This window comes from Dichotomopilus funicola (assembly GCF_033296635.1).
Source record: "Dichotomopilus funicola strain CBS 141.50 unplaced genomic scaffold C8A04scaffold_18, whole genome shotgun sequence".
NCBI classification, from domain to species: domain Eukaryota; kingdom Fungi; phylum Ascomycota; class Sordariomycetes; order Sordariales; family Chaetomiaceae; genus Dichotomopilus; species Dichotomopilus funicola.
In genome coordinates, this window is record NW_026944039.1 from 249229 (window position 1) to 268488 (window position 19260).

A 19260-nucleotide genomic window follows, 5' to 3' on the forward strand; every position below is an offset into this window, starting at 1 on the left:
AAGGATACACAACAGAACGCGTAGTAGCGACTGCAACAACTGCCCCCAGGGCCTCGAAGCAATTAACGCTGCGGAGGTGTCACTGGCACAGCCCCCTTTATTCGCTCAACTCATCGCGTCTCCGGTGCCTTCGTTTGATCGTTCGGCGTAGCCGGGTACCAATCCCCTCCATACGTCCCATTCAACGAGACCGCCCCGACCACGTCCCCAGACTCCAATCTCATATATGTCTCAACTTCCACATCCTCTCCTACGCCCCCAAGCGAAATGACGACTTGTCGCGCGCCCCGGATCCAATTCCCGTACCCCCCATACCCGGTATGCTGTCCAAAGCAGAGATTGATGCCATTACTCTTCTGCGTCCTCTTTTCCTGTCCTTCGCCCTGGCCGGGATTTGTTCCGCCGTTCTCCCCCTTCCATGGCGCGCACCACGTATTTCCGTGATCATGCCCAAAGAACAAGGCCTTCACTCCGGGCGTTGTTGAGATGGCATTCCAAAACGGTTTGTCCTGCCCTCCGTACACACAGCCATCCCCTGTCGTTCCGTTGGCACACCACCCTTGTGCTTGGGTGGCGACGGGCACGTCGTCGTTGATTCCCGGGTGGTGATGTGCTTCCCAGTTTGGGTCGCTTTGGGATGCGCGTTGTTCCTGCAGTGTTAGGGCTGGGTATGGGGGGATGTGGACGAACGCGAGAGAGGGAATGGGTTTCTTGTTGGGGCTTTGGCGGGTGAAGAGGGTGTTGATGTGGGTGAACCAGTCCGCTACGAGCGGGTCGACCCAGTTGGGGAGAGGGGTGAGTTTGGTTGGGTCAGGCGTGGGTTGGTAGCGGAAGCCGCCGCGGCTGTCGAAAAACCAGAGAAGCAGCGCGGGGGTGCATCCGTGATGCTTGTGGTTCAGGGGGTCGAACGGGAGATTCGTTGCCGAACAATCGGGGCCGTAAACGGGGAGATAGTAGTTGGACACTCCGACATCTTGTTCATCAGGGAAGGTCTGTTGCGTCCGAGTTCCAGGCCAACGGCGCTCGCGCGCGAGAATGTGGGAGCCGGATATGTTAACATGGTTGTCATGGTTACCGTAGGTGGATGCCCAAGTAAGGCCATGGTGAACAAGCGGCTGGACAATCTTATCGATGTAGACGGTGCTGTTCTCATGGAAAGAATTGTCGCCAGTTATGAGGTCGCCGTTCAGCACCGCCAGGTCAATGTTGGGCTCGGAGTCAAGGATGCTGTTGATGACCTTCACGCTTTGGACATCTTGGCGTGGACCCCAGTCTTCCCAGGCATCTAACATGGGGCGTACCATGTTAGTCAGTTTAGCGGGGCGCATCAGGAATTGTGACTTGATTATTAGACGTACTCTCGCCAAAATGCAGATCCTCAAAGATGGAGAGGTGGAACGTTCCGGACGGGCCGAACTTAAGAGGGGGTAGGGCGTTGGGTTGGTGAGGCCATGGTAGGCGTGCTTGACCTTGGTGGGCACCAGCAGACGAGGCAGTAAAGGGGAGGTTGAGAAAAGCCAGCGTCGTTGACACCCAGGTATGAACCCGGGAACGATGGTGTTTGGAATCCATGCAAATTTCTCGAACTGGCCGTTTCTTGTCGCCTCGACGCGTTCTACAGTTCTACTTGACTTGCGGCATTCCGTTGTTGAAATTGCTCGGCGCCTTAAGGTTTTAAGCTTGAAAACTTGATGGAGACTTTATTTTTGGGGGGTATATCGTGGGCGCGTTTAGAGAATATATATATGGCCCACCGCAGGGTTGGTTGATTGAGCTTTCCTTCAAACAGGTGCCATGCTGCACGCACGTGGCTAAATACCCCGCGGGAATGGAGCGGTGAAAGCAGGAACAACCGACTACCTAATAAACTCGGTTGAGCTATAATTGATGAGCCGACGTTTCCCGCGCATGCCATAATTAATACCATACCTGAATTATTATCACGGTACGGTCACTACGGTTAATGTCCGGAAATACCAGTTTACACAGGATCCTGGGCCGCATCGATCTCATCCCAATCGTGACGTGTTGAACTCATCATCTCCATATCTACATAAACGCATCGTTGGCTAGTATATACACGACTCGAGAGCCAAAGGAAACGAATATACAAGAGAAAGCCAGATATCCGGCGAACCAGCACACCAATTCCGCCACCAAAACTTTATTTAGTACCCGCCAGCCGAGCAGATGGAAGAGGCCTTGCTGGCCTGCGCAGCATAGCGATCAGGGTAGGCCGAGACCTGGACCTTCTGGCACAGGGTGCCGACGGCCATAGTCTTCCAGCCCGAGATACCGACCATCTTGACGAGGAACTGGTGCGCCGAGCGGGCGGGGTCCATGTCGGCGGCAATGTTGGGGTAGTACATGGCGCGCTGCTGGAAGATGCCGACGCTGTCGTGGTCGGAGCCGATGGCATCGTGCGCGTAGTTGAGGGACGAGGGGACGGCGCGGTTGGCGTAGACAAGGATGTTGGACTAGAAGGGGGGAAAGGTTAGCACTCTTTCTATCTTCACTTCATTATTTTCCTTCCTGCAAATGGGAGAAACTTACCTCGACGAGAGCAGTGGCGATGGCAGCCGAGCAGCCGTGATGGCCAACAGCATCCTTCTTGGCCTGGGCAATGATGGCCTTGGCATGGGCGCTCTGCACGCTGTTAAGGCCGGGCAGGTTGCCGCCGGTGCTGCACTTGCCGACCACGTAGCCGGAGGTGCCGGTCTTGACGTAGTAGTCAGCGACGTAGCAGCCGTCCGTGGTCTTGTCCCAGAGGGTGTCGCCGTTGACGCTGGGGCCAGTGGTCTGGCAGCTGAGCTTGATGTCGACGCCCGCCGCGTAGGTCTTGACCAGGGCGTAGCTGGTACCGGGGCCCTTGCGGCAGTTGAGCGCGGCCTTGGTCGGGTACGCGCTCACCATGGGCGCGATGGCCGCAAGGAGGACCGTGAGGGTGGTGGGGAGTTGCATGATGGATAGAGGGAAAAGTGGTGTTTTTGGGGAAAAGATGTAGGAGATCTGCTGATGATGTCGAATGGGAATATCGAGATGGGCTCTGGAAGACCCTCGAGGCTTTATACCTTTCACATCGCGGCTATCGTCCCAAAACACCGTCTGGTGGTATCTTTAATTTTAGATCCGATCTATCGAGATCTTTCGTCCTTTCCTTACACCTTCCACGACCAATGAGACCCTCAAGCCCCTTTGCTTTCGCCGCTAACTCTGTCCAACAGTAACGTCAACCCCAGCTTCCCCATTCCGCCCCTTTTTTTCCGACTTCGAGACTGGTCCGGTGTTCGCCAGTGCAGACGGGTGTTACATCGGCCAAGCGGAATAAGCTTTCCTTTCCTCTCGAGAGCCTCGGTGTCGCAATTTGGCCGTGCGGGTGTCAGTGGCTTGAAGCTGTGGCACTGGCGGGGGATTGTTGGTTCAACGAAGGGGACACTGGGGATTGTGGTTCATCCGAGCGCGGGTAAGCAGCAGGGTCCGCAGGGGGGTTTATTTTTGACTTGTGGGACGATCGTCGCCAAGGCGGGCGAGCTGGGGCAGCTGAAGAGGCCCAGCCAACCCCGAGTCTGGACCCAGGCATGTGTTCAGCCCTGAGAAGCTCTCGAACTGGTGTTTTCCCCTTGAATGACGTGCATTAGGTACAGGAACTATTCGAAGGGCTGTTGAGCCCCCTCAGGACCGTCACAAAAAACAAGCCGCCGACTCGGAATTACATGCAGCCTGTGGACTTTTAGGGCTTCATTCGCTCGTTCGGTCTTTAGCGGCAGGAGGGGTTCGCGGCTCGCGCCGAACGGGTTATTGATGAATGGCCTTCCCAATTAGGAAGGCCGCCGCTCCCAGTGAGTCGGGAGGGAAGATGGGCTGATTCCATGTGTTTGATACAGTCCGGTACGTTCCACGATTCCACCCACACGCACCCGGGCTCTTTTCACCGGAGATCAACCACCACGTGGGTGTCAGAGCCTCGGAGGCAAGCGGCTGGACCCTGCTCAAAATATCGAACAACCAAGCGGAGAAAACTCTCCATAATAAGCCCAGATCGGATGATCCACGGACAAAAACCGGACTAATAAACCCAGCAAGCCCGGTGGAAAACATCCCCGAGTCCCTCACGTTTCATCCCCGATAAGCGGGACAACGTGGGAGTAAAAGTGGCAGGCAATAAGAGGTGGCGAAGCAAGCGGTAGTTAAACAGTAAGATCTCGGGGCATCTCCTCAACAGAAAAAAAAAAGGAGATAAAAAAAGAACAGCGCGAGGAATATCGGGGCTCAACTAAATGACCACCACACCAACCCCTCATCATGAAATGCAAAGCCTTCGGTCTTTTCAGAGTAACATCATCGTTTCTTCCACAACGTTCACGAATGCCATAAGGTACAGCCAACACCAACTACCCGAGACTACCACTCGGTCGCGAAATCAGAAGGAATGATTTTGACATGCTGTCAACATGCCATGCAACCCAACGTACAGCAGTCTACACTCCACTAGTTACGGTAGGGATGCCCCCCCACTCACACAGACGCATGTACCGATGCAATCTCTCAGCTTCTCCGCATAGAAGAGGAAGAACTTGCGCATACTATGCACATTCATTGAGTGGGTAATACGTCATGCCGAGGTTGATTGAAAGCTCTCGGAGCTCACCGTGCCCTTATCCACCCATCTGCCCGGAAAGATCGGGACATACAACCCATGAGTGAGGTCGCGGAGGAAATGAAGGAGAATGTGGCGTGAGGCTTGACACTAGACCGAAAACATCACAACTACCAGTTAATGCAAGTAAAACAAAGAGAGAGAAGTCAGAGACAACAGCACCCGCGCTGCTCCTTTATTGAGTCTATCTGATACCCCTTCAACCCCCCGTTGAGCCCCGCTCAAGCTCAGCCCAGCTGGTCTATGTTTCTAACCCCTATCCCTCACTCACTCTCCCCCAATCCAAAGGAGGACCCGCCCCTTGATTAACTAATCCTCCCATCCCATTCCCGTTCAACATCCCAAACAAATGCTTTCCGCTTCCGGATCCCCGGAAAAGAGTGGCGAAGGCGAAAGCATTTATTTGATGCCAGTACCGCCGCAGTAGCGGCAGACCTCCGAGGCGGTACCCGTTCCCTGGCACGGGCTGCACTTCTTAGGCTGGGTGTAGGTAGCCATCTTAGTGCCGTGGCACTTGGAGCAGTTCTGGCCAGTGCGCGGGTTCTTGCCGTTGCGGCACCCGGCGTTGCACATGGCTTGGAAGGTAGTGGTGCCGTTCTGGCCGGTTCCGTTGCAGCGCCCGCATTGGAGGGTGTCGTAGCCCTTGCCGTGGCAGCCGCCGCAAGCTGTGAGAAGTAGTTAGTAGGGATTGGGGATTGTTTGGTTGGCGGGTGAGGGTTGGAGTGATGCTACTCACGAGTGGTACGGGGACGGTTCATGGTGAAGGTGGAAAGTTAAAAAAAAGTGGTTGGTTTGGTTGGTGGTTGGTGAGTGAGTGAAGATGCTGATGCTTCCGCGCTGCGGTTGCTTAAGATGCTGAAGAGAAGATGCTGAAGTGAAGATGTTGATGAAGTGAATGCTGATGATGAGAGAGAATAGCACCTTGAAGCAGGAGGGTTTGCACACTTTTATATCTGAGATGCTCCCTTTCTTTCGACGCCTGCCATAACCCTTTGCAACGAAAATCTCACAACTCAGGCCCATCACAGGCAGCATCAATCATGCCGTCGGCACATCGTACCCAAGGTTTGCCATCGTATCCAGGGCATCTCGTATGTCCAGACGCGCGCCGTGAGTGTCGACTAGGCCATCATCAGTCTGAATAACGGGTGCCTCACAAGGGGCCCCTATCGCCCCTGATGTCCCGTCGCACGGCCCAGACTATCGGTAATCGTATGTTCGTTCAAACGGCCTTGCCCTAGGTTACTAGCATCGAACAATGGCGTCGACCCAGCCAAGGGGTCGATCTGTGCCGCAAACTTAGTCATTTGCCGCACATCAAGTGTGTTAATAACACTAAAGGCGACCTTGGAGTCTGCTTACGTGTACTTACCCGTCGACCGTTTGCGCGCTAGAACACCGTCCATCTGGACTTTGGCTTTGCCCCAGCCAGTCAAATACCAGCTCTCGTACGAACTTCCCTGTAAAGGTCAAAGCTAAGTTCTATGAACTCGGTGGGCGATCTTTGCCGTAACCTTGTTTCCAACCCTTCTTGCGGCAAGAACACACACGACCCCAGACCACGCCACTGGGGCTTCTCTCAAACGAAAGGGCGGTCGGGGAAGGCACGGAGATTATCCTCAATGTGGTATTTCATGTCAGCTCAGCTAGATCGGTGGCCGGGGACGCCAACCCTTGGACCGTTAAGCTCTTGAAGGTTGATCCCGTCGTATCGCAGCTCGTAGACTCCACACTTTTGATCTTAGGAGAATCACTAACTTGGGAACATTCCCAGCTGGAAAGATTGGGCTGAAGCTTGCTCGTAAAATCTAACTTGAAGGGCGATGACCATGATGCTAGCATGGTAGGCATCCATACCTACCTTATTACGGTGATTTGTGATCATGAATTCATGGGCGGTGCGCAAGCGTAACGGAAACGACCTCCGCACAGACAGGGCGGTTAGGAAAGGCAACAACTTCATGATGAATTTAGGCGTGTGGAATTACTTCGTACGATTCGGGATCGTGTTTGAGAACGTGGGCGGGCCATGATGCGTCTTACTCGCGGCTGACGGGGTGGAACACTGGAAATGATACGTTGATGCTAATTATTTTTGGGACTTTCCCACCAAACTCAACCCAAATGGGTGAAAAACACACGGTCTTTTTTACAGCAATCAGTGATGCAAGAGAACCGGTCATGTATGAGACAAAGGCGCCAGCGTGGAATCAACATGGACTACGGAGTTTACCTTGGCGATGAACATTCCAGCTCAATGGCACGTGTGTGCCCAAGTGCACTCTCACACCCTAGCCGAGCCAACGCTGGAAGCGTTTCCGGAAATAACTAGCAGTTGAGGCACAAGTTAGTGAAATAAGAATTATACACAGATTTCGCCTTATTATTAATCACCGAAACCGGGCCGGAGTTAAAACTATCTCGGGCATAAGTTTGACCCCTGATTCTAGGTCCCAACCCTCCCCCTTCGTAAAATAGCGACATCTCCTTTTCCATTCGCTGCTTCACCATCCTTGTGGCCTTCATTGCAGTTTTAAAGCATGGATCAATGGTGTCTGTCGAGCTTCATATCACTGTGCCGCTCAGTTGGCACCTAGTTTGGACGGCGACACGATGTTCCACCCACTCATGGGCGAGCAGTGGTAGCCTAGGGTCAGGGGTTGTATCCCCGCTTGGCTGTGCCGTTGTTTACGTTTCTTATCAGTCATCACGGAACTGTATCATTTTTCGATGTTGTTCTTGGGTGATGCGCCGAAAATAGGGAATTGCGCTCGGTATTTGAAATTTAGGCTTGAATTAGGGAGCCTGGGGCAATCGGTATGCACACTTACACGCCTGGCTTGACTGCCTCACACGGCCACACACCAGACGGGAAGCTGGCCATATCCCGGGGATCATCTTTTATGGTCTGAGTCAGCATGATTTGAACCTATGAGGGGAGGAGAACGGGCGGAATTTGATTCCAGGTACAGGTTAAGTGACGGAATGTCAACATTGACTTTCCCTCAAATGGACTGGTCTTAGGCTCCAATGACCCGGAGCTAATTACGGGAACGTGGTCGCCCCAGGTTGATTTTGAAACAGGGTTTTCAGCCTTGATTGGAGGGAAGCCGGGTCGTGGAAATTTGTACCTCCGGAGTTTTGGTGAACTTGGATGGACTATAAAGGGTGGGCTGCCGGCGATGGGCTTGGTTGAGTCCCTCAGGTCATCTTGGCTCCTTAACCAGCGTCCATTTCGATGGCTTGTTTAAAGTGCTTTATCTCAAAGTGGCACCGCGTTAGAGGGCATGGCGATTTTTCTTCACTCTACTATAATTAGCTCCTCCGCTCAAATCGTCGCCAGACAACACGATCATGATGGTTTTTCTCGGCCCAAGACCGGTTTATCTTCCCATTAACGGCATCTGTCCCTGTTTGTCGAGATAAAGTGGGCTGACGGCCACGGGCTGGGTTTAGGGCGTTGAATAGTCCAATCCGTTGCGAGCGGTCGTCTGAGCCTGCCTTGAGGCGCGCGAAATGCGCAGTGGCACTTCACAACTCGAGGGCTTCGCCGGCGCGAGAATGGAACAACAAATCCAACAACCCATGATCCCCACGACCAGTGGCACCTAGTTTAGTGCCATCCCGCTGTTCTGTGCATCATATGTCCGAACTGTCTTGGAAGGAAGCAACCACGAACGACTGAGTAAAAGTTGGATTTCCGGAGAGGACCAGAGAGGATAAGGATCCTCTTGTGATTAATGGTCACGTCGATTCTCAGCTTGCTGTCCATTCGCCGGGTTATCATAATCGTGCTCTGGGCAAGAAATACTGCACATACAAACACTTATCAACTTAGGGTTGGGTGAAGCGAGGTGTCCTCGTTCTCCCCAGGGCTTGGCCGTCTTCCCTGGCTGCTCGCTTCGACCAACTTCGTTGAGAAACGGGAACCACAGTTTTGGTTTGCATGGCTTACTTCCTGCACCCAGACTTTCACATATTATCCGGCAAGGAAAAGTGTGAAAGCTCACGGGCAACGCCGCCTGCGTCAACGGCTTGACGCTAGAATCGATGAGGGTTGCAGTGCTTGCTGCAATGTACAGTGGTAGACGCCTTCGGTGTTTGATAAGGAGAGAGCCAATCGATATGACGTCGTGTGGCGTTCCTGGAGGTCTTCAGAGCCGTCAAAGGTGCTTTTGTGGGGTGGTGTGCAGAATGGGAATTTCCATTTTGTTCTCGGCGGATTTATGTGGAAGCCTGGAGCCTCAGGGGGTCACGGCAGGCAATGGTTGCCAACGGTGAAATGGAAGGAGCATTGGAAGCGGGTGCGGGGCATCCAGGCGGGGACCAAAGGTGGGTCGATATCCAAATCTCCAGGGCCGGGAAAGCTACCCTTCCTTTCTTTTGCGTGGAAGTTTCCCAGTACGCTAGGTCCATCTAGCGCAACACAAACTCCGCCACGATCGCCCTTGGTCCCTGGATTTGAGCCTGCTTTCATCGACAGCAGGTGTCGCCTGGCTTGATGCCGAAGCTTTTGTTGCCACGTTGGCTTCGGGACGGTTGCTATGTTGGGGCGATGCGGTGGATGCCGCAGTTAAGTTCATTCGATCCGTTTTCTCAGCCGCACGCCGACGACTAACAAAGCTATCGGTGACGACAACGAGTTATCACCACGTAAAATTCGGGGGCCACGATAGGCTGGAGGAACAGGCTTTTGGGGGCGGCACAGAAAATGGGAATTACCGCTACGCGCATTTGGTGTGGGTGAACGTTTTGTTTCCTGCGCAGTTCATCAATTCTTGAATCTGCCCTCTGGGTCCTCGCTTTGGGCCGGTATTTGTTCAGTTGGCCGCTCCCGTCGTCCCATGTTTTGCTGCTTCGCCCGACTCGAGATGAATTGCAGCCTGCGTCCCGGTCGATTCCCTGTCGCTGCCCAGGTTTCCGTACCATCACAGGCACGCAGACAGGCCCTGAGACGCAACGGGCCCACACAGCCTGGATCGGGCGATCAACCATGGTGTGTGCAGGCCGGGACAGGGGCTGAGCCATTGGAAACACCTCCTTGATTGGTCAACTGGCGCTGACAATGGGGGGTTCGTCCAGGGCTGCTTGTGGATGAGCTGGGGTGGTCAACCGCCGTTGCGCAGCGTGCAGTGCGGCGCGGCTTTCAGGCCCAGACGCAACCGGGAAATTCGCAACGGAAGCATACCGCCCACCGCGCACACGCAACGGCCCGGGCTGGAGGGAACAGAGCAGGAGTGTTGAGCTGTGCAAAGGGACCGACCCCAACCACCAAGAATTGCTCATCCGTCCATCGCAGACCGACTCTACACTATCGTCTTTGGTCCTCCCGCAGCCACCTTTAAACGCCCGGCATCTCGACGCATATCCGCCGCGGCCGCTGCCGTAAATCACGAACGCTTCGTCCCGAACGACCGAACCGGGGTCCATGTGCGAGCCGACTTCGAACCCCCCAGTGTCCACAGCCGCCTGTTGCTGCGCCATGTGGCCCGGTGCCTGAGAACCCACGCGTTTTGTGCCTTGTCTTTCTTGTCCTTCGCTCGGCTCCCGTTATTCTGTTTTGTTGGTGATACCTTTTCCAAGCTTGCATTTTTTTGTTCTGGTTGGTTTCCTTTTCGAGTGTATGATATTCCCGTCTCGAGGCGCCTGTCGCCATGGCTGCCGCTCCACGGCCTGCCCCGCACATCGATGCCTCGACATCCTGGTTGCTGTTGGAAGAGGAGACAGCCGAAGCGCGCCTGTTGGTTATGGTCTCGCAGGTGCTTGGCGTTAGCACCGACAGGGTCCAGGTGCACCAGTCGTTCCGGGAGCTTGGGGGCGATGAGCAGCGGGCAGTTGCCCTGAGGAAGGCCTGCATGGCCGCTGGCATGGACGTCAAGGTCAAAGACATCCTGCGTTGCGCGACCCTCGCCGAGCTGCAAACATGCATCACCCCCTGCGCGCCACCAAACCAACACTCCGCGATCGATCCCGCCGGTCCTGTCGAGGTCGCACCACTCGAGATCAAGCGAGCGAACCGCACGTCCATTATGCCCGAACCCACGGACGGTCAACTGCCAACACTGAGTCGCGCGGAGCGGGAGGAGGAACGACTACGATCACTCGAAAAGAAGAAAGACATTGGGGAAGCACTAGGGTCACAGCCTGAGGTCGGGAGGATAGTAGCTTTACGTCCTAAGGCTGGACTCCTGGATGGAAAACTCGTCGCACTTCTGACGCTATCGAGCGCCACCAGCACGGAAACGACAACGAATCCAGACAACCCGGCCGCGATCAGCCTCATACACCAGTCACACGTGCTCTTTGCCGGCACCCAAATATTACATCTCAAAGCCGCGGCCGAAGCTACGCTTATCCCACAGGCCATCCCAGATTTGTGGATCGTTTTGGACGCCATGCCCCTGACGGAGGCGGGCGCCGTGGACGTACGGCGACTACGGACCTGGGCACAAAATATGAACGAGGAGATCTACCACCAAGCGTTGAGTTTGGAGCACCAGGAGGTCCTACAAAGTCCGGAAACCGGGATGGAAAAGTCAATACAGAGGCTGGTCGGCAAGATTCTGGATGTTCCCCCCGGCCAAATTGGCGTGAACTTTTCCTTTTCGCAGCTGGGAGGCGACGAGATGACCGCGATGGAACTAGCGGCGAGATGCAAGCACGAGTCCATCTACATCAATCCTACGGAAGCCCTTGGGTCAATGTCATTATCCGAGCTCGCGGCGATTGCCGTATCTAGGGGCGGTCTGGCGCACAAGTGGGATGAGGAGACGTCCGATTGTTTCGATCTTTCTCCTATGCAACACCTTTATTTCCAGACCAGCATGGGTGGGGATTTGAGACGACGGCCCGCACTAGATGGGAGCTACCGCTTCAACCAGAGCCAACTTCTGCGGGCGAAAAAGGTGTTTTCCTTTGAGGACGTCTCGGCAGCCATCGAGGCCATTGTTGCCCACCACCCCATGCTGCGGTCTCGGTTTGGTCGGGGCTTGCACGGATGGGTACAAAGGATACTGCCCGACGTTGCGGGTTCTTACACTCTCAATCACGGCATGATTGGCTCGGAAAGTGATTTGCAGGCGGTCATCGAGCGGACACAACAGGCTATCAACATTGAGACTGGGCCCATCTTTGCGGTCGACTACCTCGTTTCCCACGACGGGCAGCAACTGGTGTATCTTGCGGCTCACCATCTCGCGGTTGATCTTCCGTCCTGGCGAACCATTATCCGAGACCTGGATGAATTGTTGGAAAACGGCAGCTTGCTGTCACAGAGGTCTATGCCCTTCCACAAGTGGGTGGACCTCCAGAAGGCGGAGGCAATGGGGCCGGACACTAAGGACCTTCTTCCTTACGAGCTCCAACCGGGTGACTATGCCTATTGGGGCCTGCAGGATACGCCGAACACCTACGATGACACAATAGAAGCGAATTTTACGCTGAGCCAAGAGCTTACCACCCTTCTCCTGACTTCTTGCAACGAAGTCTTCAAGACCGACCCGGCCGACGTGTTTCTCGCTGCACTGATGCTTTCCTTTGCCGAAACTTTCCATGATCGGCCTGTCCCGACCGTCTGGAACCAGGAACATACCAGGGAAACGTGGAACCCGGAGGTTGATATTTCCGACACCGTCGGTTGGTTTACATCACTATGCCCCATCAGCCTCAACATTGACACATCCGACGGTTTCATCAAAATCCTTCGCCAACTCAAGGACACCCGACGGTCGATACCTGCTCGAGGTGGCCAATATTTCGCTTCGCGGTTTTACCACTATGACAAGGAGGACCTGGCGGCAAAAGACTGGCCGTTTGAGATCATCTTCAGCTACGCCGGCGCCTTGGAAAACTTGGGGAAGGAGAATGGCATTATTGAGCAAATCCCCATCCCAGGCCAAACCCTTGTCTCACCTCACTCTGGAGTTGGGGGAAATGTCGGCCGGGTCGCGTTGTTTGAAGTGAACTCAGTGGTAGCCGATGGAAGCGCTAGGATTGTCTTCCTCTACAACCGCTTCTCTAAGGACCAGGCACGCATTGCACAGTGGGTCCAAAACTACGAACACTTTCTCCTCGAGGCTATTGGGAAGCTGCGTTACCACCCACAGGAGTTGACTCAGGCCGACGTTCCACACCTTGATGTCACGTACGAGGGCCTGGACAAGTTCAACACCGAACGCGTGGCCACGCTCAAGCTGGCCAGCGTTCGGGACGTAGAGACGATATACCCCGTCACCGCGGTGCAGCAAAGCATCCTCATCAGCCAAGCGCAGCGGCCGGACACATGTTATTTGCACGCCATTTATGAGTTTGCCTCGCCTAATGGTGACCCGATCGATACGGCGAGGATATGCACGGCATGGCAACAAGTGACTGTGAGGCATCCAGCACTCCGGACGGTGTTTACAGAAAGTGTCACCGAGACCGGTCTGTGGGACAAGGTCATTCTTCGCCGGACGTCACCAGACATGCTGTTCATCGATACCGCGCCGGCTGAGGATCCTGTCTATGAGTTGAGCAACCTGCCGAATTTGCGGCCGACAGAAAGCAAACCGCTCCATCGACTCACGGTCTGCAAGGCCCCCACGCGGACGTTGGTGAAGCTGGATATCAGCACCGCCCTCTGTGATGTGAGTTCAGTCGAGTGTTAACCTCGGTTATTTGTGTTTTGTCTTTCACTGACACGTCCCACAGTCCCTCAGCATCCATGTTCTCCTCCACGATTTGCGACGTGCTTATGCAACCGAGCGGGCGATCACCGACGCCGACCAGTTTTGGTGGCCACATTACCTCTACTTTCTCAAAACGGTCCGGCAGGAAAACAGTCTGGTGTTCTGGCGCGAGAAGTTGAAAGGGATTCCGCCGTGTATTTTCCCTCGTCTTAGCGTCCTGCCTGGCGAACTCGGCTACACTAGCACTTGCATCGAATTGGACATCACTTCATACCAGCTGTCCGCCTTCACACGAACTCAAAAAACGACCGTCGATGCCGTGCTGCGGCTTGCGTGGGCCTTCATCTTGCGATACTTCACCGGCTCGAGCCGGGTTTGTTTCGGTTACCAGACCATGGGGCGGGACGATTCTCTCCTCGGGATGAGGCACGCCGTCGGCTCCTTCTCCAACATTGTTGCATGCAACTACGAGCTCTCGTCCCACAGTCCGGTGTCAGCGGCCCTGAAGATGGTCGAAGATGAATTCGCCACCTGTCTCCCCCATCAACATTTCACTCTCGCCGAGCTCCAACATGCGATGGGCGTCAAGGGCGGTGATCGCCTGTTCAACTCTTGTCTAACCTTTACAGAAGAGCCCGCGGGTCTCAACAGCAAGTTTACCACCCGCACGAATTTTGAACTCAAGCCTATTTCCCTCCTGCAAACCTTTGACATGGACGTCGTCGTCAACACACGGTTTGCCAGCGGTAAGCTTACGGTCGACATTGGCCAGCGCATGATGTCGTCTGAGCAGTCCGTGAATGTTGCCAACACGTTTGGGAAGACGATCCGCGCGATCCTTGCGACTCCGAGCGCTCCCATCGGAATGGTAGAGCTGTTTAGCGACCGGGACTACGCCCAGATTGTGGAGTGGGAAGCGGAAAACCCGCCAGAAGTAGAGGAGCAGCTGCAGGATGTCGTTCATGATCTTGTATCGCAGCAGGCGGAGAGGCAGCCGTCCTCTCAGGCAATCTGCTCGTGGGATGGGACCCTGACATACTTGGAACTGGAGGAAGAGGCGACCAGGTTGGCGCATCACTTGGTAGATGCCGGTGTTGGGCCCCATTCGGTTGTGCCTGTGGTGATGGACAAGTGTCGGCTTGCGCCTGTTGCTATGGTCGCCGTCTTAAAGTACGTTGTCCGTTCACTATTTGTTTTGTGCCCCTAGTTCTGTTGACTAACGCGCATTTTTCTCTCAGGGCCGGCGGGGCGTTTGTCCCCATCGACTCGCAGGATCTTAACCTGATCCAGTCCATTTTCGAGCGTCTCAACTCTAGGGTCGCCATCTCCTCAGAGGCGGCCGCATCTGTTCTCAATAACCTTTTCGAGCGCGTTGTCATCGTATCTGACGAGTTGATGAACGTATTACCAAGGGGCCAAGGATCAATAACATCCATGGCCGCCTCGAGCGATCCGGCGTGTATTCTATTCGTGCCCACATCATCCAACGAAGCCAGAGGTGTCACCTTCAGTCATGCCGCCTTGTCAACAACACTCCGTGGCCAAGGGCCGGCAGCCAGGATCACACCTCTCAGCCGGGTGATGCAGCTATCTTCGTTCAAGGTGGACATTTGCATTTCCGAAATCTTCACCACGCTAGCGATAGGCGGCTGTGTCTGCATACCACAACCGATGAAGAACTTGGAGGACTTTGGTGATGCGGTCAAACGGATGCAGGTCAACTGGTCGTACATGACGCCAATGTTGTCACGCAAGATTGATCCGACGCTTCTCCCTTCGCTCAAAGTTGTGTGCTTCCGGACCCGGGGCCTTGACGAGGATACGTACAATATCTGGCACGGCAAAGTCAACGTGGTCTTGGCGTATGGCCCGAATGATGTGTGTCCGCTCGGTATCGCGTTTCTCGAAGCGCTGGGGCCTCATCACCTCAGGAGTATTGGGCGGCCATTTGCGGGAAATCTCCTTATTGTCAACCCGGAGGACCACAAGAGGCGGGTTCCGGTCGGCGCTGTGGGCGAACTTGTCATCGAAGGCCCGACTGTGGGGTTCTCGTACCCGAATAGGGAGTCCATGATGACCCCCATGACCCCCATTGGACCGGCCGCAGGGATCAAGTCCCGGCATTTCAAGACTGGGCACCGCGCAAGATACACGGAGAAAGGCTTGATCGAGTTCATCTCAAACAAGCCGGAGGGACTCGACAACAGTGGTAAGGCGTTGAATTTGACGGAAATCGAGCAGCACATGCGTCGGTTTCTGGGGCAAGGGGTGGACGTTGTGGTGGAGCAAATCACATTTCGTGGGCATGCGAAGAATGACATTCTGCTCGCTGCGTTTGTTGAGCTCAGCGACCGATTCAAGGACGACGAAACTCTCACGACACTGAGCGTAGGAACCAAGGAGTCCCTAGCACTGGCCAAGCAGTTTGTGGAAACCGGGATGAAGAACAAGTTCCCGCCTTCCATGATACCATCTGCGTTTATCCCGGTCAAGCAGTTGCCCATCACGGCATCGCTCAAGGTCAACAGACCCCGACTGCAGAAGATGATCGCTGGTTTGACCAAGGACGATCTCCTTAACTTGGCGACGGTCCCCAATTCCGCCAAGTTTCAGCACCTGAAGCCGTTACCCCTGACACAGGGCGAAGAAAAGATGAGAGCGATCTGGGCGCGCGTACTGGGCGTGGAGGAGGCCAAGATTTCGGCTGTTGATAACTTTTTCGGCGTCGGAGGAGACGACATCGTGGCTGCCCGGCTCGTGACCATGTGCAGACAGCAAAACATACCCATTTCGATCGCCGATGTGCTGCAAAACGCAACGCTCACAGATCTCAGCCGGGCCGTTGCCAGTGCTGACACACCACAGATTGCGCAAGACGACTCCCCGGCAGTGATTCCCGGCATCACGCCCCCACCGGCACCGGCGAATGCAGTTGCCCCGATCAAGGAGGTGTTCATCGGGGAGGTCATCGCGCCCGGGGTGGGAGTCGATGCAAGTGTTATCGCGGACGCGGCCGAGGCGTCGTCGGCACAGATCCGGTACATCGAGACGGGGATGCTTCAGGCCCGGACCAACATCAACCACCTCGTGTTCAACTTTTCCGGCGCGGTCGACTCGAAGAAACTTGAAGAGGCCTGCAAGCGCCTTGTCACGCTCCATCCCATTCTCCGCACCGCGTTCGTCCCGCACAATCGTCGGGTGTACCAAGCGGTCATCAAGCCGAGCGGCATTGAGTTTCGCCGGCATCACTCTGCAACTTGGCGCCTTTCCAACTTGCTCGAGAAGGTCATCAAGAAAGACCAAGCGATGCCCATCCACTTCGAGAACCCGGTGACCAAGTTCATGTTTCTCGACGGCGGCAAGCAATCGGTGCTTATCCTACGGTTGTCCAAGGCCCAATACGACGATCTCTCGGTTGCACTACTCGTTAAGGACCTGAAACGGTTGTACGATGGTTCCCAGACCCCTCCTCGTCGGTCAAGCTACTGCGAGTTCATTCGCACTACGCAGATTGCGAACTCACTGGCTGCGGAAGAGTATTGGCGCGCCCTGTTAGAAGGCTCGAACATCACGCAAATCGTCGGCCACCAGCACCCGTACGAGATGTCGATCAACGTCCAGACTGTGCGCAATCCGGCCTTGGCAATCGGGTCGGTCACCAGCTTTGGCCTAACCTTTGAAACCGTCCTCAAGAGCGCGTGGGCCATGGTGCTGGCTAATCTGTCGGCTTCGGATGATGTCGTGTTTGGCGAGGTGATCGAAGGCCGACGTATGCGGCTTCCTGGAGGCCACTCTGTGGCCGGCGTCATGGGGCCGACAGTCAACACCATCCCGGTCCGTGTGGTGTTCCCAGATACGCCGTTGACTCCGCAGAACCTGCTGCAGTACGTCCATAGCCAGCGTCTGTCGAGCATTCCGTTCGAGAATCTCGGCACGTTGACAATTGTCGAGAAATGCACGCCGTGGGCGTATTGGAGCCGATTCAGTACCGTGGTGCAACATCAGTGCGAGGAGACTGCCATCAACCCGTCGGAGTCCAAGTCCTTTCACCTGGGCACGGCGGCTTGCAAGTTCACCATCAATGAATCCAAGGCACAGGATATCCCGGACCTTTTTGTCAGGTCACTCGTTCGTCCGGGCGACAAGGTGGAGGTTTCCATCTCGTTCTGCGCCGACCGTGTCACGGAGAAGTTTGCGGAGCACGCGCTCCGCATGCTCTGCTTCACTATCAGTCTCCTCACGGGCGTAAGCATGATGCAGCCCATTATCCCCTGCGGGTTCCAGTACAAAGCTATGGTCAAGAGGATCCCGCTGCCCGCGAAACCGGCCCCGCTGCTGGATCCGGATGCACTGGAGAAGATGCTCAACACGATCGGCAAAGCACAAGTGGACACGATCCAGTCTGCTATCATGAGCACGTGGGACTCGACACTTTGCCCCCGCGCGTTGGGTGTCTCTGACTCCGAAATTCTGAACGCAGCGTTCTTTGATCTCTGGGGCAGTCTCATCCCCGCGAATCAAATCATGAAGAAGCTGAATGCCGAGTTGGTCAAGATCAACCTGCCCGGGGTTGAAGGGATTGTTCAAGTCACGATGGAAGAGATCATCCAGAATCCGTCGATGCATAAGCAATTCGATCTTATCGCGTCCAAGGTCAAGGCTCCTATCCTCAAGGACGGCCAAAAAGGTAAGGAGAAGGAGAAAGAGAAAGAGAAAGAGGTACTGGATAAGGGTATCGGAAGCATCCGCCCTGGAACCCAAAAGCCTAGGCGGATGCCCAGCATGAATGTATCGGCCCCAGCCCCGTCATTCACCAACCGTCTCCGTCGGTTGGCTAGCACCGTTACCCGGAACCCACCACCGCCAACAAACAACCTCGCTAGTACCGCTGTGATCAGACACCACGCCAACTTCCGACCTCCGCCCACCCCGACGTCACCGGTTGCCATCGGGCTCGCCTCAGCCATGGTTGCCGACATGGCGCCCTCGCCCAAGATCATCTCCAGCGTCAGCCCCAACCTCTCCAACCTCTCGGGCGCCCTAACTCCACGACCAACGCCGACGCCAAACACAAGTAGCTTCAGTCCCAACCTCTCCGTTTCCAACGCAGCCCCGCAACTCCCCAGCCTCCCCGCGTTCGAGCCCATCGTGGAAGAGACCGAGCCATTCGAGAGCTCCACGAAAGACACCATCCCTCCTGCACCACACTCCGCGCCCTTACCGGGTACCCGCGTAGCCGCGCCCCAGGGCATCGGCATCTTCCTCTCCGAACCCGACAGCATGACAGAAGGCAGCACAGGAAGCAGCACCAACGCCTCCACCGAAATGACCCTCGCCATGACCTTAGGCTTGGGAGCACGAAGCGAGATCAAAAACACCGACCTCGAGCGTGACGGGCCCAAAAACTTTGATAATAACACCTTTACCACTTTCACCACCACCACCATGGGGGGTAACACCGTTATCGCCGACACTGCGGCGTCCATCGACAGCCACGACAGCGGTCGTGACACACTTGGCCCGCTGCCGGGGAATATCACGGCGGCGTATGTTGCTAAGGCGCCTGGGGGGATGCGCGTTGCTTTGCCGGGTAGCATCCCCACAATGACAGCAACAGCAACGACAAAGGCCTCACCGGCGATGAAATCGGCTTCCTCAGAAGAGGGCATGGAGGATCTAGTCAGTCCGTTGAGCGCCATCACGCTTACGCCGGGTAGTGGAGGAGGTGCGGGTGGAGGGAATGTGAGGTATTTTGGGGTGCATCAGGGACAGCAGCAGCAACAGCAGTCGCAGGGTTTTGGTCAGGGGCAGATGGGGCAGATGGGGCAGATGGGGCAAATGGGAAGGGGACATGGGAGGCATGGGAGTGTTGGGACTGTTAGTCCTGATACGCCGAAGAAGGGGATCTGAGTTACTTTCTTTGGCTGTGTTGTT

The 19260-nt window shown here is 55.4% G+C and overlaps 4 protein-coding genes across 4 annotated transcripts; 1 reads left to right on the plus strand and 3 right to left on the minus strand.

Annotated features, from left to right (window-relative positions):
* Positions 1–110: 110 nt before the first annotated feature.
* Positions 111–1572, minus strand: C8A04DRAFT_27138 (uncharacterized protein; the record flags this gene model as incomplete). The annotated part of the gene is made up of 2 exons (XM_062780189.1): positions 111–1285; positions 1359–1572. The coding sequence occupies 2 exons, from the start codon at positions 1570–1572 to the stop codon at positions 111–113; spliced, it is 1389 nt and encodes a 462-aa protein (XP_062638508.1).
* Positions 1573–2168: 596 nt separating this feature from the next.
* On the minus strand, positions 2169–2961 carry C8A04DRAFT_10892 (uncharacterized protein; the record flags this gene model as incomplete). Its single annotated transcript, XM_062776753.1, has 2 exons — positions 2169–2477; positions 2554–2961. 2 exons carry the CDS (start codon positions 2959–2961, stop codon positions 2169–2171), a joined length of 717 nt encoding a protein of 238 aa, XP_062638509.1.
* Positions 2962–5056: 2095 nt separating this feature from the next.
* Positions 5057–5415, minus strand: C8A04DRAFT_27140 (uncharacterized protein; the record flags this gene model as incomplete). The annotated part of the gene is made up of 2 exons (XM_062780190.1): positions 5057–5322; positions 5394–5415. The coding sequence occupies 2 exons, from the start codon at positions 5413–5415 to the stop codon at positions 5057–5059; spliced, it is 288 nt and encodes a 95-aa protein (XP_062638510.1).
* Positions 5416–10311: 4896 nt separating this feature from the next.
* Positions 10312–19236, plus strand: C8A04DRAFT_27142 (uncharacterized protein; the record flags this gene model as incomplete). Its single annotated transcript, XM_062780191.1, has 3 exons — positions 10312–13284; positions 13349–14496; positions 14565–19236. 3 exons carry the CDS (start codon positions 10312–10314, stop codon positions 19234–19236), a joined length of 8793 nt encoding a protein of 2930 aa, XP_062638511.1.
* Positions 19237–19260: the final 24 nt, after the last annotated feature.